We start from the raw sequence: 15,252 nt of genomic DNA, 5'->3' as shown, positions 1-15,252 counted from the left end.
TCTCTGTTACTGCGCAAAAAGTTATCAGCAATTTTTACAGTTTCGATTACGGCTGGCGATGGGTTCGTCAGTGACACGTGAGACTGTGAAAAGTTCTTCAACTCAATTAACCTTGCCGGTGCCGTGTTGGTAATCAGTAAAGCGCGGCAGTCGTTCTGTTCTACTATTCTATGTTCTGTTTCCGTTCTACTTGAACACTGAAACGCGCAGCAGCACGGCATCGCGTGCACGAAACTGCACGCGCGCAAGCCACAGGAACGGTACGACGAGGCAGTTTAATGGCGGCAGCGAGAAAATAAAAAACAAGCAAAACAAGATTTTGTGTGCGCTGATGACGTATGGTGACGTCTTTGTCACGTCAGGGGGCCCGGCAGCCAACGACAAACCAGAAAACCCGCCCTCACTCTCTCTTTGGAGGGGGGAGCGTAGAGGAGCGAGGAGGAAAGCGCCGGGAGAGGGAAACGGCGGCAAAGATCTTACAATTTCGCTACTTTCCAGAGATAGAGGGGCTTTATCAGGGATGCCTCTCATTGGTCTCCCCGCTGCATACCATGCCCCGCTGTGTGTCCGTTCCGTTCCGTTCCATTCCTTAGGCACTTCCTCGCTTGCCTCGCGTGATTGTCGCACGTGCGCACATGCTCCGTCAGTTGCGGCGCTTTGTTGTCATTTTCGTGTGTGTGGTGTGAGCGCTTCGTCTGTCGGGCCTGAGTCGTATAATTCGGGATGGCGGACGGGAATTGCCTGCCTCCAGCGGTCGCGAAACGAAAAGCGCTGGACATGGCAACGAAGCGAGCAATTGTGACGGAACTGTCTCAAGGTGCTAAACATTGCGAGCTGGTGAAGAAGTACGTGTCGAAATCAACCATCTCGACAATTCTGAAGAATAAGGAAAAGATTGCCAGCTCCGACGCCAACACAGCGGACAGAAAGCGCCTGCGGAAGGCCACCTGTGTGGACGTGGAGGACGCGCTGCTGAAGTGGTTCGTCGACGCAGTACCGGACGTCGGGCCTGGTGCCTCCGATGATGATGATTCCGGCGGCGATTTGTGGCAGCGCGTTGTCGACTCCGACATGGGAGGCCCTGGCATTGGTTGGCAGGATTTTATTTCTGCGGATGAAGACGCGGATATTGAGGAACCGTGCACGGACGAAGGCATCGTTTCTGAAGTGCGGGCCGAGAGCGACGCGGAAGAATCAGATGAAGATGAAACGTCTGAGCCAGCACCCGTAAGCACATCTGTAGCAATGGGCTATATAGAGGGCCTCAGACAACTTGTCTATGCCAAGGGACTCGGCGAAGAGCACGCTAGTGCTTTAAATAAACTGGAGACCGCCCTCATCGCATCCGCACTGCAGAAACAGGCGAGCATCACATACTTTTTTGCTAAGAAATAAATTTCGTGTTTTGACCGCCAACTTTTTTTTTTCTCTTTTTTAGTTTGTGGTCCAGTTACTACGAACTTTGGGATATAACGAACGGACGCCGCGTGACGCTCAGGTTCGTTATAAGCGGGCTCGAATGTATAAGCATTTAGAAAGTTCTGTAGCAGATACACGCTATGATTCAGTCAAATCTTGTTACCACGAGAACGACACTAATGAATTTTTCAAATTGACAAAGATTTTAATAGTTCCCTGCATAGTTCGTATTTTCAGTGTAAAAATGTTTCTGAATTACGGATTTCAATATAGCGTATACAGTCCAGCCCACTTATAACGAACTTGATCGTCACGCGGCATTTGTTCGTTGTATCCAAAGTTGGTAGTAAGTGGACCACCTATAATACGGGCAAAAAGAGCAAGCGAGACGAAAGTTAACTTTATTTTTGAAAAAAGTCCGTGATGCAGGTCTGCTTCTTCAAAGCTGATCGTATCGCTGCCCTTTCTAATTTTTCCAGCGCGGTAATATGTTCATCGCCAAGGCTTCTGCTGCGCACGAGTTCCTTAAGCGACGCGATGTAACCGATCGCGGTCGAAGCGTTCACAGCAACCGGCGGTAGAGCAGCATCCTCGTCATCGTCCTCGTCGGTCTCTGGGCAGTCAGGAAGGGTTCGCACTTCACGCACAATAACTTCGTCAGTGCATGGCTCCGCAATGTCGCCGTTGTCATCAGCAGAAACGAAATCGTCCCAGGCAACGTCAGGTCCGGCCAGCTGCGTGTCAACGACGCGTTGCCACAAGTCCTCGTGCGACCGGCCTTCCGGTGGGTGATCTATGGTGTCCTCGGTGCCTGGGCCCATAAAACCCGCCTTGCGGAAGCATTTGCTATGCACTCCGCGGTGAGTTCCATCCACGCCGCTTTCCACATCTCCACGGCGGCAAGCAAGCTGATGCGAACTGGCATGGCAGCATCAATCGCGATCAACAAGCGTTGGATGACGCGCCGCTGGCAGCACACCTTGAATGCATGAATAATGCCCATATCCAGCGGCTGAATTTTGCAGGTTGCATTGGGAAGCAAGAGCACTGTCAACGCACTCGAGGAAGGCTGCACATGGTGCGCCGCACAGTTATCCAGCACGAGCAGGACCTTCCTGTTTTTTCGTGCCATGTCGCGGTCGAACTCGACAAGCCACTCGGCAAATAAGTCACGACTCATACAGGCTTTTGTATTGTTCCTGTAGCGTACGGGCACGTAGCTTCCAAAGCATCGCGGCTTACGTGACTTGCCAATGACAAAAGGCAGCCGCCGGTCACTGCAGTCCATAATGACACACAGAAGAACGGTTTTACGCAACTTGCTGTTCTTCCCTCCTGCGCACTTGTCGCCTTTCAAGGCATGCGTTTTAGAAGGCAACATCTGATAAAATAACGCAGTCTCGTCGGCATTGTAAACATCCCGTGGAGCATAGCTCGGTATTGTTGGGAGGTTGTCCCACGCATCGACGTCCTCATTGTTCACAGACGCGGCCTCGCCGACGACCACCTTGAAAACAATTCCGTGGCGCGCCTTAAACCGGTGGAGCCATCCATTGCCTGGGCTGAAATCAGGAAAGTCCAAAAGGAAGGTGAAGTCTTTAGCCTTGGAGAGCATCAGCGGTCCACTGATCGGAACGTTGCGAGACCGGGCGTCAGCGAACCACTTCAGCAGTGCGTCCTCAACGTCCGCGTAGGTCGCCTTCCGAAGGCGCTTTCTAGTCGTCGGGTCGGCATTCACGGTAGCACCAAGAATCTTTTCCTTGCCCTTAGCAATGGTTGAAATGGTCGATTTCGACAGTCCGTACTTCTTGACCAGTTCGCAGTTTTTTGCACCTTGAGCAAGTTCATTAACAATGGCCATCTTCGTTGCGATGTCGACAGCTTTCCTTTTAGCACCTGAAGAGGTCGCATACAGTCCTCCATCGCACCAAGCGCAAGTCAAGCCCTTGGGCTCGCGCGTTGAGGCAGCCTTCAACTCCCCGATCTGGGAAAGGCACGGATGCGGCAACGATGTCAACGCAGTGCCATCGCACAGAAAGAATCGACGACGCAATGCCCTCAGCGCGGGGTGGCAACGGAGCAACAAATGGAGAACCGGTTTGAGCCGGTAGAGCAGGCGCCTGACTTTCCGGATTGGCCGACACAGATCACGTGGATGCATCACAGCGACGCGGGCGGCGCCACTTTCTCTTTCGTCACCGCGCCCGCGCGCTTTTTCGTTTTCATTTTTCAACGCGCACTTTTTCTTTTTTTACTTTATTTTACCCGCAAAGGAGCGCCGGGGGATGCTTTGTGCGCTCTGTGTTCGCGTCGTGTCAGGGGAACACAAAGTGCGTGAAATTCGCCTGCCGCGGGTTCGCAGTCGAGCGAAATCGTGCCAGACACCACCGGCTTGGTCAACTACGGGGGCCCGACAGCTTCGCGTTCGCTCTAACCGAGTGTTGAGGCCACAACAGTTCGTTCTATGTGAGACACTGTGCCATTGCCCCAATATATATTTTGACGGTAACACCGCCCTCGTTCGTACTAAGCGAGCGTTCATTATATCTGCGGCTGTTATAAGTGGGCTGGACTGTATTTCAGAATAACATACATTCATTTTTTCTTCCATAATTAAGGAACATCACCATTACGAATTTTGGCTAAAAACAGCGCCACAACCCTCATGTGGAACAGAAACTACCGTTCCTGTGTGGTCTGTGGGCTGTAGCTGTCATAGCTGTCGTCATATACCAAGCCTGCCGTCAGCTCCTAACGCCACCAGAACACCGTGGTTGAATATGCAGTAGCCAGCAGGCCTAGCCACCTGCCCATTCGTGCGTGCGGAAAGCTCTTGTCGCGGAATATTTGCGAAATTCAATCGAGATCCGACGGTGATTACAGTCATTGATGGCACCAAGAAGATGTGAAAGCAGTTTTAGCCGAAAGAAATCGACGCAGGGAAACCGCAAATCATCCTTTGCAGACAGCTTAGCATTGTTCCATTGAATGTCACGATCGTTTTGAAAGGCCGAGACAAGATTTTTGAACTTCACCGAACATTGAAGATGAGTCATATCGAACTCTGATGTTTTATGCGCGCTCGGTGCAATCATGTACCTGATGAAGTGTCGTGCAAAGTGGAAGGTGTAGTGTGCTGTCGTATGTGTTGTACGCGGCAGAAGAAAATAACTGATCTCTTCAGATAAATTAGCTGTGGAAGTTAGTGCAACATTTTCATTTGAGATTTTGCTTGTCTGCGCACGTGCCTACTGCCAATGCACATCATTTTCACGCCTAGGTTTGACCACATGCTCATAACCACAGGTTTTTCATTGCAACGATATTTCAAAATAACAATTTGTTTTTGCGGTCCCTTATGATTCGTTATATCGAGATTTGACCTTACAGACATACTACGTAGCTAGGCAGTGCACCCGACATAGTTGTAGGTTACCAAGATTTTCTGGCCACATTGATAGGAATGAATGGGTTAAAAATGGTGAGTGAAACTTGGCTTGGGAGGCCTTCCCTGCATCATATCATCAATAACTCACCTATTTGCAGATGTCTACATCTAGTAGTCTAGTATTGTCGCACATCGCTTAATAGCGATCAGATCCACTTTCAGTGAAATAAAAAATTGCTGTGAAGTAACAGAGGGGTGCTCAATGACGCTAAATGTGTCCGAATGCAGTTTCATATGAGTATTACAGGAAATGAGATTATAAACTCAAAACTGGTCACGAACTCTCCAGAGTTGCCCTTTGAGCTCACAAAACTACTCAGGCTCTGAACGACGCTGTAGTTGAGGGTTGCAGGTAATTTTGACCACCTGGGGTTCTCTACTTGTGATTGCCTTTTTCATTTTTGTATGTTGGATGATATTACATGTTCCTTTTATGTTTTTTGCTCCCTCCATATGCAATACCACTATAGGCCTTAAGGGATGATGGTGATGATAGTGACAGTGAAGAAGAGTGCTTTCGTCAAAGCTGTCCTAGCTACATTGTCTCCTCACTGTCAGAAGGACAAAAGGAAGCACTCTGCAATGGAAGGTGGCCTTTATTTCTATATATGCACATGCCTGGCCTCTTGCTATGGTTTTCAGGGAATCCTCTGAAATGACGCAACTTTTCAGCAGAGCATCACATCCTTGGGCCGAGTGGTTCATTTTTACATCATCTCCGGTACATAATAGCCCCTTATCTGAGAGTGGGTTTGAAAAACATTGGTTCCTGGAACACTCACTGGTGTTATGATGCCACCTCTTGTTTTTTTGGCCCTCCTTTAGCACGCCGTTAGGCAAAATTTATTATTTCTTTTTCGTGTCAGTTGTCCTTTAACCGCCATTAACAGGAGGTAGATGCGTGGGAACGTCGGTGCGCAGAGTGGTCGCAAGGAAGAGACGGAGCCGGACCCCGAGGCCCCCGTGATAGACGTCCCACGCGACCGAAAACTGCGCGTCTACTCCGACTACCAGCAGGTGCGCCAGTGTCTCACGCATCCCTCCTTCGAGTTGGTGGATGAGGAAAAGGATGCAGACGTGCTCTGGCTCAATTACCACTTCAAGCAATACCGGTGGGCCACTTTTCCTCTGCCCTCTCCCGTCATCCTCACTACACCCGTGGTCTCTTCCATTTCCCTCCTTCCTGTTGCCAGGTCCTATGCCAGCTGCGGTCGTCTCATTCTCTCAGATTTCCCACTTTTATCTGCCCACCTAATCTATCTGTTGACCCCTGCTATGCTTGCTTTCTGTTGGCTGTTGTCAGTTGTTTTTATCAACTGTTGGTTATCTTGACTTCACATTCATGCCCTGTGCATGCCACTTTCTTCTTGATTTTTCAGGAATGTCTGTAACCTGTGTTTGTTCCTTGGCCCACTCTTCTCTCTCCCCATCTCCTAACATTGCACTTATCATTTTCCTTTCCCTAGCTTGCTGAATTCTATTCAGTTTAAGCCAAACCCTTTACGTTAGCCTCTACATTTTTGTCCCTTAGAAGAGTACTGGTAAGGTACAGGTGTTATGGGCTTTGCTTGTGAAGGAAGGCAAGTTAATATAATTGTGAGAATGTGCCCTTTCAGTCCATGGCCCTGCTGCTGGCGGCAGTTGCTTGGGCATGATCAACCAATCACTGCTGATCAACACTCATCGAAACGCGCAAAGCCGCCTTGCAAGAAGCAGAGGTGGTGCCAGGGATCGGATCTTCTCTGCCCGGATGAATATGAACTGAACACTTCCATATTTTGTGGTATAGGGTGGGACGGGATTTACCGCATGCCGGGCATGTGTGTCCCTATTGTGGTGGCCTCAATTTGCGGAGGACTTATGAGTTGCGGAAGGAGAGAGCTTGCAGGTGTCTCTTATCCACCACTCTCATTTCCCGATAAAGCCGATACGGCAGTGCAATGTTGGTCCCTGCCTGCCTGTGATGTTCTATCATGTCAGACAAATTGATGTGCTGGATGAACCACCCTCTGAACTTAGCCTTCGTTGGGATTGGTAAGTTTGCCCGTGGTCCTGGCTGGTGAATGCTTAGGCCTGTGCACTGATGCGCTCATTTCCAGCATTTCCGAAAGCAAAAGCTAGAAGTGTTCTCGGCGTGACCGTGTCTCCATGGTTCAGAATTTTTGTTGCAGCATTGCAAACCTCGCCCCCACAGGAATGCACTTAGAGGATCGCTTAGGGTGGTCATTGTTAGCTGGGAGGAGGGTGCAACGTCTGCCCCTCGTAGCTGCATTCAGGCTAGGGCGCAAGGTTTGCATTTGCTGTCACAGAAGCCTTGAGAGACACTCTCATGAGCGCTGTCTCAGTCTGAGTGCCAGCGCGTCAGCTTTACCAGATGCGTACTGAGGCACATCTGTGTATGGGACTAATTTTTCCCATGCATTCCCTGCATCATAGATTCGAGAGAGAGTTAGATGCATACTGTCTGGCATTCTGAGTGGCTGTAGGCGCCTGTCTTTGGTATCAGGGAAACCGCAGTTGTCTGTCATTACGTCCGAAATGACAGTTGTGGTTTTCTTGCTCTGTTCATCCAAGACATTGTGTTAGGCGCTTCTGAGAGAGAACAAGTCTTTCCTCTCTGGTAGATACAGGTCGTGCCATCTGTACACATTGATGTCCCTCCAGCAGCTGGACAAGTTGTTGTTAGACAGAGCTTCAAGTCGTTTGGTGAAGACGATAAACATTGGTATACTGCTTCACTGTCTTTAGACACTATTGGAGGCAGAGGGGTGTTTACTTTGGTAGTAATGGGCACACAGTCAGACAAAGCTGCAAAGGAAATGAACACCGAATTTAACGGGCATATACAGGTAAGCTTCTAACAACAGATACCTTTTTACAAGTGCCACTTACCATGTGAAGCTTTTCTAAGATGTCCTCAGTGGCCAATTTAAAAAAACAGTCCCTGTAAATCTAAAATTGAGCCTCCCTCTTTGCTGATAACTCCCAGCACATCTCCGATTCCTATGTTTAGATAAAAACTTGAGGGACCAACTTTGTAGCTTTTTCACTGGAGCTTTTTCATCACCCTGGGGACGCCACGATAGCTCTCTGCTGAGCTTAAAGTAGTTCTTCAGCTTTTATCTTCAGCATCTTATTCATGTTCGGTGCAGGCTCTCAACCTACCTCTTCTTTTTGTTTATAACATGTTATCTTTCATCCACTGTGGAGTGCGCCCAATGGAAGTTCTGTGCAGAGATTTTGTTACATTGATCCTTCACGTTCTGTAGTGGTTAGCATAGTGCAGCAATGCTGTCTCAGTCGAAATAGTTACTCGGGCTGTCTTGGACAGTAAGTGCAGCCAGGGAACACACTGAGGAAATTGTGTTGACGCTAACTTTGTGTGAATAAACTATTGTGCTAGAAGGGGAAAGCTGCATACTACCGAAATGTCGCATAACGCTTGCTATGGATGGACATCACTCACCATGGTCTGGGCCCCAAAAGACGTGTCCTAGTAAAGGTACGCGTCCAGTTATGTTGAGTCAAATCGTGGTTCAGTCCATGCAACATTGTTTTAACAAACTGCCGATTCAGTGGGCATGCTTGCACAAAGGTTAGAATATTCAAATGCTGAGTGCAGTTGGCTGGTGTGATCTCTGATTCGCAATTAAATTTGTAGTGAAATGCTAAGCCATTGCTTAACAAACACCTAAGGCGGTTGATTTGCAGCAGCCTTCCATTATCTTGTAGCCATGCCTCAGCTTTTATGATGTTAGACCCTTCAAGCACACGAAATTCTCATGAATATCTGCTCGTTGCACAGTTACGCAAGCGCCGCTTAGTGTGACTAGAAGTTTTTCATGCGCTGGCAACACTTTTCACCAACCCTAATTTTAATAAAAGCTCTCGACATTCTTTTCACTGGAGTGCAGAGTCTGTCCTGTAAAAATTACATACAGGGATTTTTCTTGCGTCACGTTCGTCTTTGAAGTTGTTAGACCTCACGGTAATACAACAACAATGCTTTGGTCAGATATTCTGTCCTGACCCTCTCATTGAGGATGCTGATAGCTTATCCATTAATGCTGATAGCACAGAGTGAAAGTTATGTCCAGCACAGTTGTCTTCAACAACGCAGTGCTAATTGTGAACACTCGTTGCATGTTGTACAGTATGGTCCACTGTTAACCCCTTCACCGTTTTGTTATATTAACGAAATTCTTAACAAAACTGCTTATTTTTTTCGTGCTGATTTCGGTTATTATGCTGCCATACGTAAAAGACGTTTATGTGGTAGAAAAAAACGAAGTTAACAGGTCAGTGCTGCCATCTGTCGAGCAAAATGCCATCTAAGCCACAAACGAGCGCTGCTCGTTCGAAACGCTGAAGGGAAAAACCTATTCAGCGAGGACGAGCTATAGTCGTCCAAAACGGTTTGGGGACGGCTTTGCAAGGACGAGCGCAGCTCGTCCGAAACTGTGAAGGGGTTAAAAAGGGCATGATACCCCATTGCTGTTGCGCTTTACGAAGCACTTCCGCAAGAGCCAGCAATGCACGATTGCACAAGGTGCATGCTCGGCAGACTGCTCTTCCCGAGCATGCACTTGGTGCCGTCCATTCTTGCCAGTGGTTGGCAGCAGCGCTTTGCAAAGTGTTTAGGCCATGCGATCTCATGTTCCCATTAACTGTGGACCGTACTGTACATGCATATTCTAAGCCATGCACCCCACCGTCAAGTGTTTTCAGTGCACAGAGTTTGCTTTCCAGTCAATCAGGAGAGCACTCGAGATGCCTACAAAGCTATGTAAACTTGTACAATGCAAGAAGGACCCTTGCCGAGCAATCGAAAGCCCTCTGGTCTTTTAATGCTGTCGTGAGTGGTTGACATGCAGCTGAAAAGCGGACATTTGGTCATGCCTGTAAGGAAATGGGGTACGCATGCATCCTCTTTACAGCTCAAAGCATCTAGTTCAAGGTAAAGCCCATGCAGCCAAAGTTAATCTGTGATGTGTGCGAGTACTGTAGTAAAATCACATGCTCTCTCATCGAAGGTAGTGCCTGCCCAAATAGTCATCCATGTTTATTTACTGGCTGTGAGAACACAGAGACACTACGTTGACCAAATCAGTGAAACCGACAAAGCGCGAGGCATAGAGAAACACTAATCGTCTGCACTTGTCAACTTCTGGACCAATTGCTGTTTCATGCAAGGAGGATGCCATGGACGTAAAGCAGCCTTTACATACAATGTACCTTTTCGTGTACTGCCTGTTTTCTCCAAGCATCTTCTTTCGAGAATGTGGAATATTACTTGAAACAGAAGCCATACAGTTAATTTGAGTAAAATGGGATCTCTGTTCTGCGAAACTTTTATAAAGACTTTGATGAAGAAATAACACATGTTTTGTCTTAACTGGCTGTGCTGTCCCAGTGCCTTCTGGGGCTTCTTAAAGACAACAACAGTGTGGTATTCTCGTTGGCCAGCTGCTACTCATTTGCACCGTTTCCGGTCGCCTTTAGCTAATTCACAAACTGCTTTAGCAGCTTGAATGGACAGGCTTTTACTGTAAGTTTGCTCTGATATGAAGTCTGTCTCTTTTCTGTTAATGTTTTCCTGCTTCCAGCATCCTCTGTTTGATGGTCTCAAATGATGGCTTTTCCCCTTGGCAGGGAGCTGAGCCACGAAAGCCCCAGCAAGCGGGTGAACCAGTTCCCATTTGAGCACGTGCTGACGGTCAAAGACCTGTTGGCGCTAGTGTGTCGCCGCCGGGGAGAGGGCTCCCCCGTTGTGGACTCGGACACCCTGGCGAGCCGGCCTTCCTGGCTGCCCACCACGTACAACCTGCAGACTGAGCTGCCCCACTTTGTGTCCTACTTCCAGCGGCGACAGCACAGGTAGTCTGCTGTCGGCTTGAAGAAAAAGTAATAATGTTGGGGGGATGACGTTCACAGAATCACAAGCACTTGTGTCTTGGCCCTTTTTGGGCTTCCAACTGCTTCATCACACAATGACCAGAATGGAATTACATTTTAGGAGTGTTACAGCTCTCTTGATCACAGCGAAGCAACTGGCAGACATATCTAGGTATTTTAGCTCTTTAAAGCGTTTTTGCTTAGATAGCATGCAGAGGATGAATATCTTGGCTTTGTCCCGGACATTGTTTAATACACTAATTAGAATGATGACTCCTTGCGTCCTATCCAAGTCAAATCTTTGAAAATGCTTTGAAGTACTACAAAGACCTAGATACACCCACTTGTTGCCTCACTGGGAACTAGGCAGTCATAGTGCCCGCTTGTTGCCTCACTGGGAACGAGGCAGTTCTGCATCTGAAACAGAACTGAACTTCGTCAGCTATGATTCCTGGTATGCCCTAAAACCATTGACTATACTGACCAGAAGCATGGCCAACAGCACACTGAGCGAGGGGCTCTCTTTTCCTTGCATGTGCCGGTATACCAGAGGACTAGACAATGTGTGGATCTGCAAGCCGTGGAATCTGGCCCGTAGCCTAGACACGCATGTCACCAACAACCTGCACTACATTCTTAGGCTACCAGCCACTGGGCCCAAGGTGAGGCCAGTGGCAACTTTCGTGGTGCCCTCTGTTGGTTGCTTAGTAGCACCACCACCTCTCTTTGGTGGCTGTTGGCTCCCTTTTTATGATCTTGTAATGAGTGCCTTATTTTCTCCCATGTTCTTTTGTTGCTCACAGCCTTCCCTGTCATGCCGCTCAATACTGTGTGGTTGCATTGATGCCGTAGCGAAACCACATCTGGTGTTGCCTTGACTGGAGTGACGCAACTTTTCTTGTCCCAGCAGCTTCCTCGCAGTTTACAGGCACGGCATTTCTACACTGTTTTGCACTGCATTGCACTGGGTATCCGTTGCTGCAAATACTAAAAGAAGTCAAAACTCAAGCTTAGAAGTAGCCAAAAGTAGCCAAGCCATTTGATCTGAGCGCAATTTGCAGCCAAATAGAACTGAAGTGATATTGTGAGTACTGTTTTGATTACCAAACACTAAATAATAGCGTTTTCAATCAATTCAAGGAGTAACATGTAAAGATCATCAACGTTAGGCCATTTTTGCTCAGTCAGTGCACGTTAAAGAACCCCAGGTGGTCGAAATTTCCGGAGTCGTTCACTACGGCGTCTCTGATAGCCTGAGTCGCTTTGGGACGTTAAGCCCCACAAACCAAACCAAACCAGATTAACAAACATCAGTAGGGGAGAGCTGCACATACCTGCAATGGAGGAAATGAGGGCTACATCTTGATAGCAAACCTCCTCCTCATGTGAGGGTCCGACAAAGTGCTTAGGACATTTTTCTATGGCCCTCCAGAATATTGGGATGACGTCCTCCATCCACACTTCACAGTCGCTTGGCGCCATCACTGGACTTAGCATGCGCGATCTTCAGGGAGAAAATACTTTCGATGTATAGTGTTACCCAGATGGTGCGCAGGGCTAGCCTCAAGTTACTGCAAGCGTCCACAAGCACGCCTTTGCACCACGCACATATGGGGGCTTCTTAGATATGCCAGTCAAGCGGAGGAGATGGTCAATGCACAGCATCCTCACCAGCACATAATATGCGCACGCATTGTCTACCAGGATAGCAAAGCTTAGAAATAATGAGGTGTCCTTATATGCTTGCTATTTTGTCTGCCGTTACCAAAAATAGCTGATAACTGCACCAGAACAAAATTTTGAAGTAGCCAGGAAGCCAAAGGGAAATTTTCCTAGCCAGACAAGGTCTTAGAGGGACACTAAAGAGACAAAGGAAGTGGGTTTGCATCGATAGAATGCCAGTTCCTGATTACAAAAAGACCACTCTTACTGAAAACAGAGCTGTTATAAGGTAGCAAAAAGAATAACAGAAATACAGGTATCGCCACCACAGCCAAACGGCCGAGGCTCGCAACTACAAATCACGTGACGCGCTAGGGATCCCGGAGGCTGACAAATGCGAATTACGTTGCATGTTTGAATGCGGTAGTACGTTTTTTCTCAAACATGATAACACGCTTTTATCATACGTAAACGACGGCGAAAAGACAACGTAAACGGTGCAAGGCAAATACAAAAATATACTTGGAGGCGCCACAGGCGCCCACTTCAGTTTTGGTTATGTTTCGGCTCAGGCATTTCGTGCGCACTCGGATAGTTTGTTTGAACCTGCAGCGCCTGAATTACGAGCTTGGAGCAGCAGATGCGCCTTGATGGTTCCCATTTGAGCATTCGGAGGCGCGAGCGAGCGAAATCCGCTACCGCCGACACACTCCTTCGTTCACACTTCTACGCCAACATATCGCCGCCATTGCCGCTTCGACTGCGATCTGTCCGCTTGACTGCAGCTACGTACGCCACGAAAAGCATACATATGCTAAGTACCGAAGGAAAAACGCATTATCATTCAATTGTTCACTAAATCATGGCACATCTGACCAACATATACTGCGTCAACAAGACCTTCAACGTGCTATTTGCAGGTGTCGTAAACAAAAGGGGCATACTTGCCGCTCATACCAAGGAGAGCGTCGATATATTGCGCTCGTCGCCCGGCGAAAAAAAGGGCCTCGGGTAAAAAGTAAAAACTAAAAATAACGAAGCACCAGAAATACATTACAAAAGGTTAAAAAAGAAATCGATTTGTAAAACAAAAAAAAAACGCCAGTTGCGGTAAGATTCGAACTCGCCCCTACTAGCTCCGTAACGTTCGGCGCTAACCGCTCGGCTACGCCGCGCCACAAGTACATTGGAAATATTTTAAGTTTTTATGTCATGGCCCCATTTACAATAAAGTGTTTCTGCTGCCGGTCTAAAAATTACAACTTCTTGATCATCGGCGTATGCTGCCTGCTCTCATGTCTTGCAACTAATGTTCTGGATGCCTATGCGCACTATAGTGTGCACTGGATCCATTTTAACATGTGGAATTTCACAGCGCTGGCAAATATAGTGGCGCCGGCACTTCGGTCATGTTCTGCTACCGTGGACGTAATTTTCGCTGAACACGGAGCTGTAGCACAAACCTTGAAGGAAAAAAGTGCGACGAAGCTTCAAAACTGACAAGCGCAGCAGCGAGGACACTATTTTGCTGGTAACTAAATCTTATTTGTATGTAAACATGTCAGGAAGCGTTGCGATGACCGAGGGCTCGGTTTGTTTATACACAGTGCAAGAAGGAGCGCAAAAGCTTGAGAAACATGTAAAGTATTGTGCATTACAAGCGCTCTGTTTTTTTTTTTTCTTCCTTTATGGGCCCATCGCTCGGTAAATTACTCTCTTCATCGTTTTATTTCGGCTGAGGCCGTCATTGCGAGTACGCTGTTGCCAAGTTGGCCCTTGAGAGATGCGACGCCGCGGGCCGCGCTGGCTCGCTAGCTATCACGGAGTCTCCGCTTACGTCATAGTGTGCGTCACTCAACTCCAACTACGTAGTTGGAGGCCACAGTTTGAATTCGACCGGCGGCAACAAGAAAAAACCTCAACTTCTTATCGCAATATCTCAGATTTTCATACCATCTTTGGCTGTCTTTAGTGTCCCTTTAAGAAGCCTTAGCTCATGCACGTCACGAGCGCCCCAGCGTCATGAGGCAAAGATTGAGCAATGGTGGCTGCCAGACCGAGAGCGGGAACATGCGTGAAGGTGCCAAACTGCCAACTGTTTATTGGAAAGAAAGAGGAGTGCGAAGGGGCTATAAACGCCTGAGTGGCAGAGGGTTTAAGGGGGGACACTGGTCTTAAAACTATTTTCGTTATTTACCAATCAAAATTGATGCAACTTGGTGGGTTTGTGTAGTTTTTTGTGCAGATTCCAAAACTGCAATTATTTATTTTGTGATCCGATTATTTCATGAGATAATTACACCAATTAGTCTAATTCTTACAAGAACAATTACAAAATGATCACTGAAGAAAACTTCAGGTGAACAAATTGCTGGATACTAGAAAGAATGAGGAACACAATGTTGCAAGCAGTTTTTTGATTAAGCAATTATTTCTTGTTTTATTGCATAACAAAGTTCAAAGGTCAAAATATAGCATATAACGGTCACAAAAAAAAGCCATTTTAAAAATTTTGAACAAGAAATTAAAAAATCTACTTGCAACATTGTGTGCTCCACATATTTGGCTTCATGCTGAAAAAGAAATTATTACTCTATCAGCAATAGCTGCTGAGATATTAAGGCCACAAAACTGCAAGTGGTCGAGAATGCATGTTTTGAGTAAAGAGCAAAAAAGAAACGGCATTATTTAACAGACATTCACCGGTGCAATGCACACGTTTACAATTTAAAATGGCTATAAACCTCCAGGAATGTAGTCTCTTTGCTTTCCAACGTCCAAGTGTCGCCTCTTTCATTTTGATTTGCAGTTGCAGCACATTCAGTTGT

General features: G+C 47.4%; 1 protein-coding gene across 1 annotated transcript in view; it reads left to right on the top strand.

Moving 5' to 3' along the window:
* Positions 1-15,252, top strand: part of TTLL12 (Tubulin tyrosine ligase-like 12) — an 86,340-nt gene that overhangs the window by 35,592 nt on the left and 35,496 nt on the right. Inside the window, exons 8-10 of the mRNA XM_084583991.1 lie at positions 5,789-5,979; positions 10,520-10,744; positions 11,313-11,424. Coding sequence (XP_084440117.1) covers positions 5,789-5,979; positions 10,520-10,744; positions 11,313-11,424 — 528 coding nt within the window. The remainder of the gene's footprint in view (positions 1-5,788; positions 5,980-10,519; positions 10,745-11,312; positions 11,425-15,252) is intronic.

The sequence above is a fragment of the Amblyomma maculatum genome, chromosome 11 (assembly GCF_055883805.1).
Source record: "Amblyomma maculatum isolate TAMU_Amacu chromosome 11, ASM5588380v1, whole genome shotgun sequence".
Taxonomy (NCBI): domain Eukaryota; kingdom Metazoa; phylum Arthropoda; class Arachnida; order Ixodida; family Ixodidae; genus Amblyomma; species Amblyomma maculatum.
This window is presented reverse-complemented; position numbering and strand designations above follow the sequence as displayed.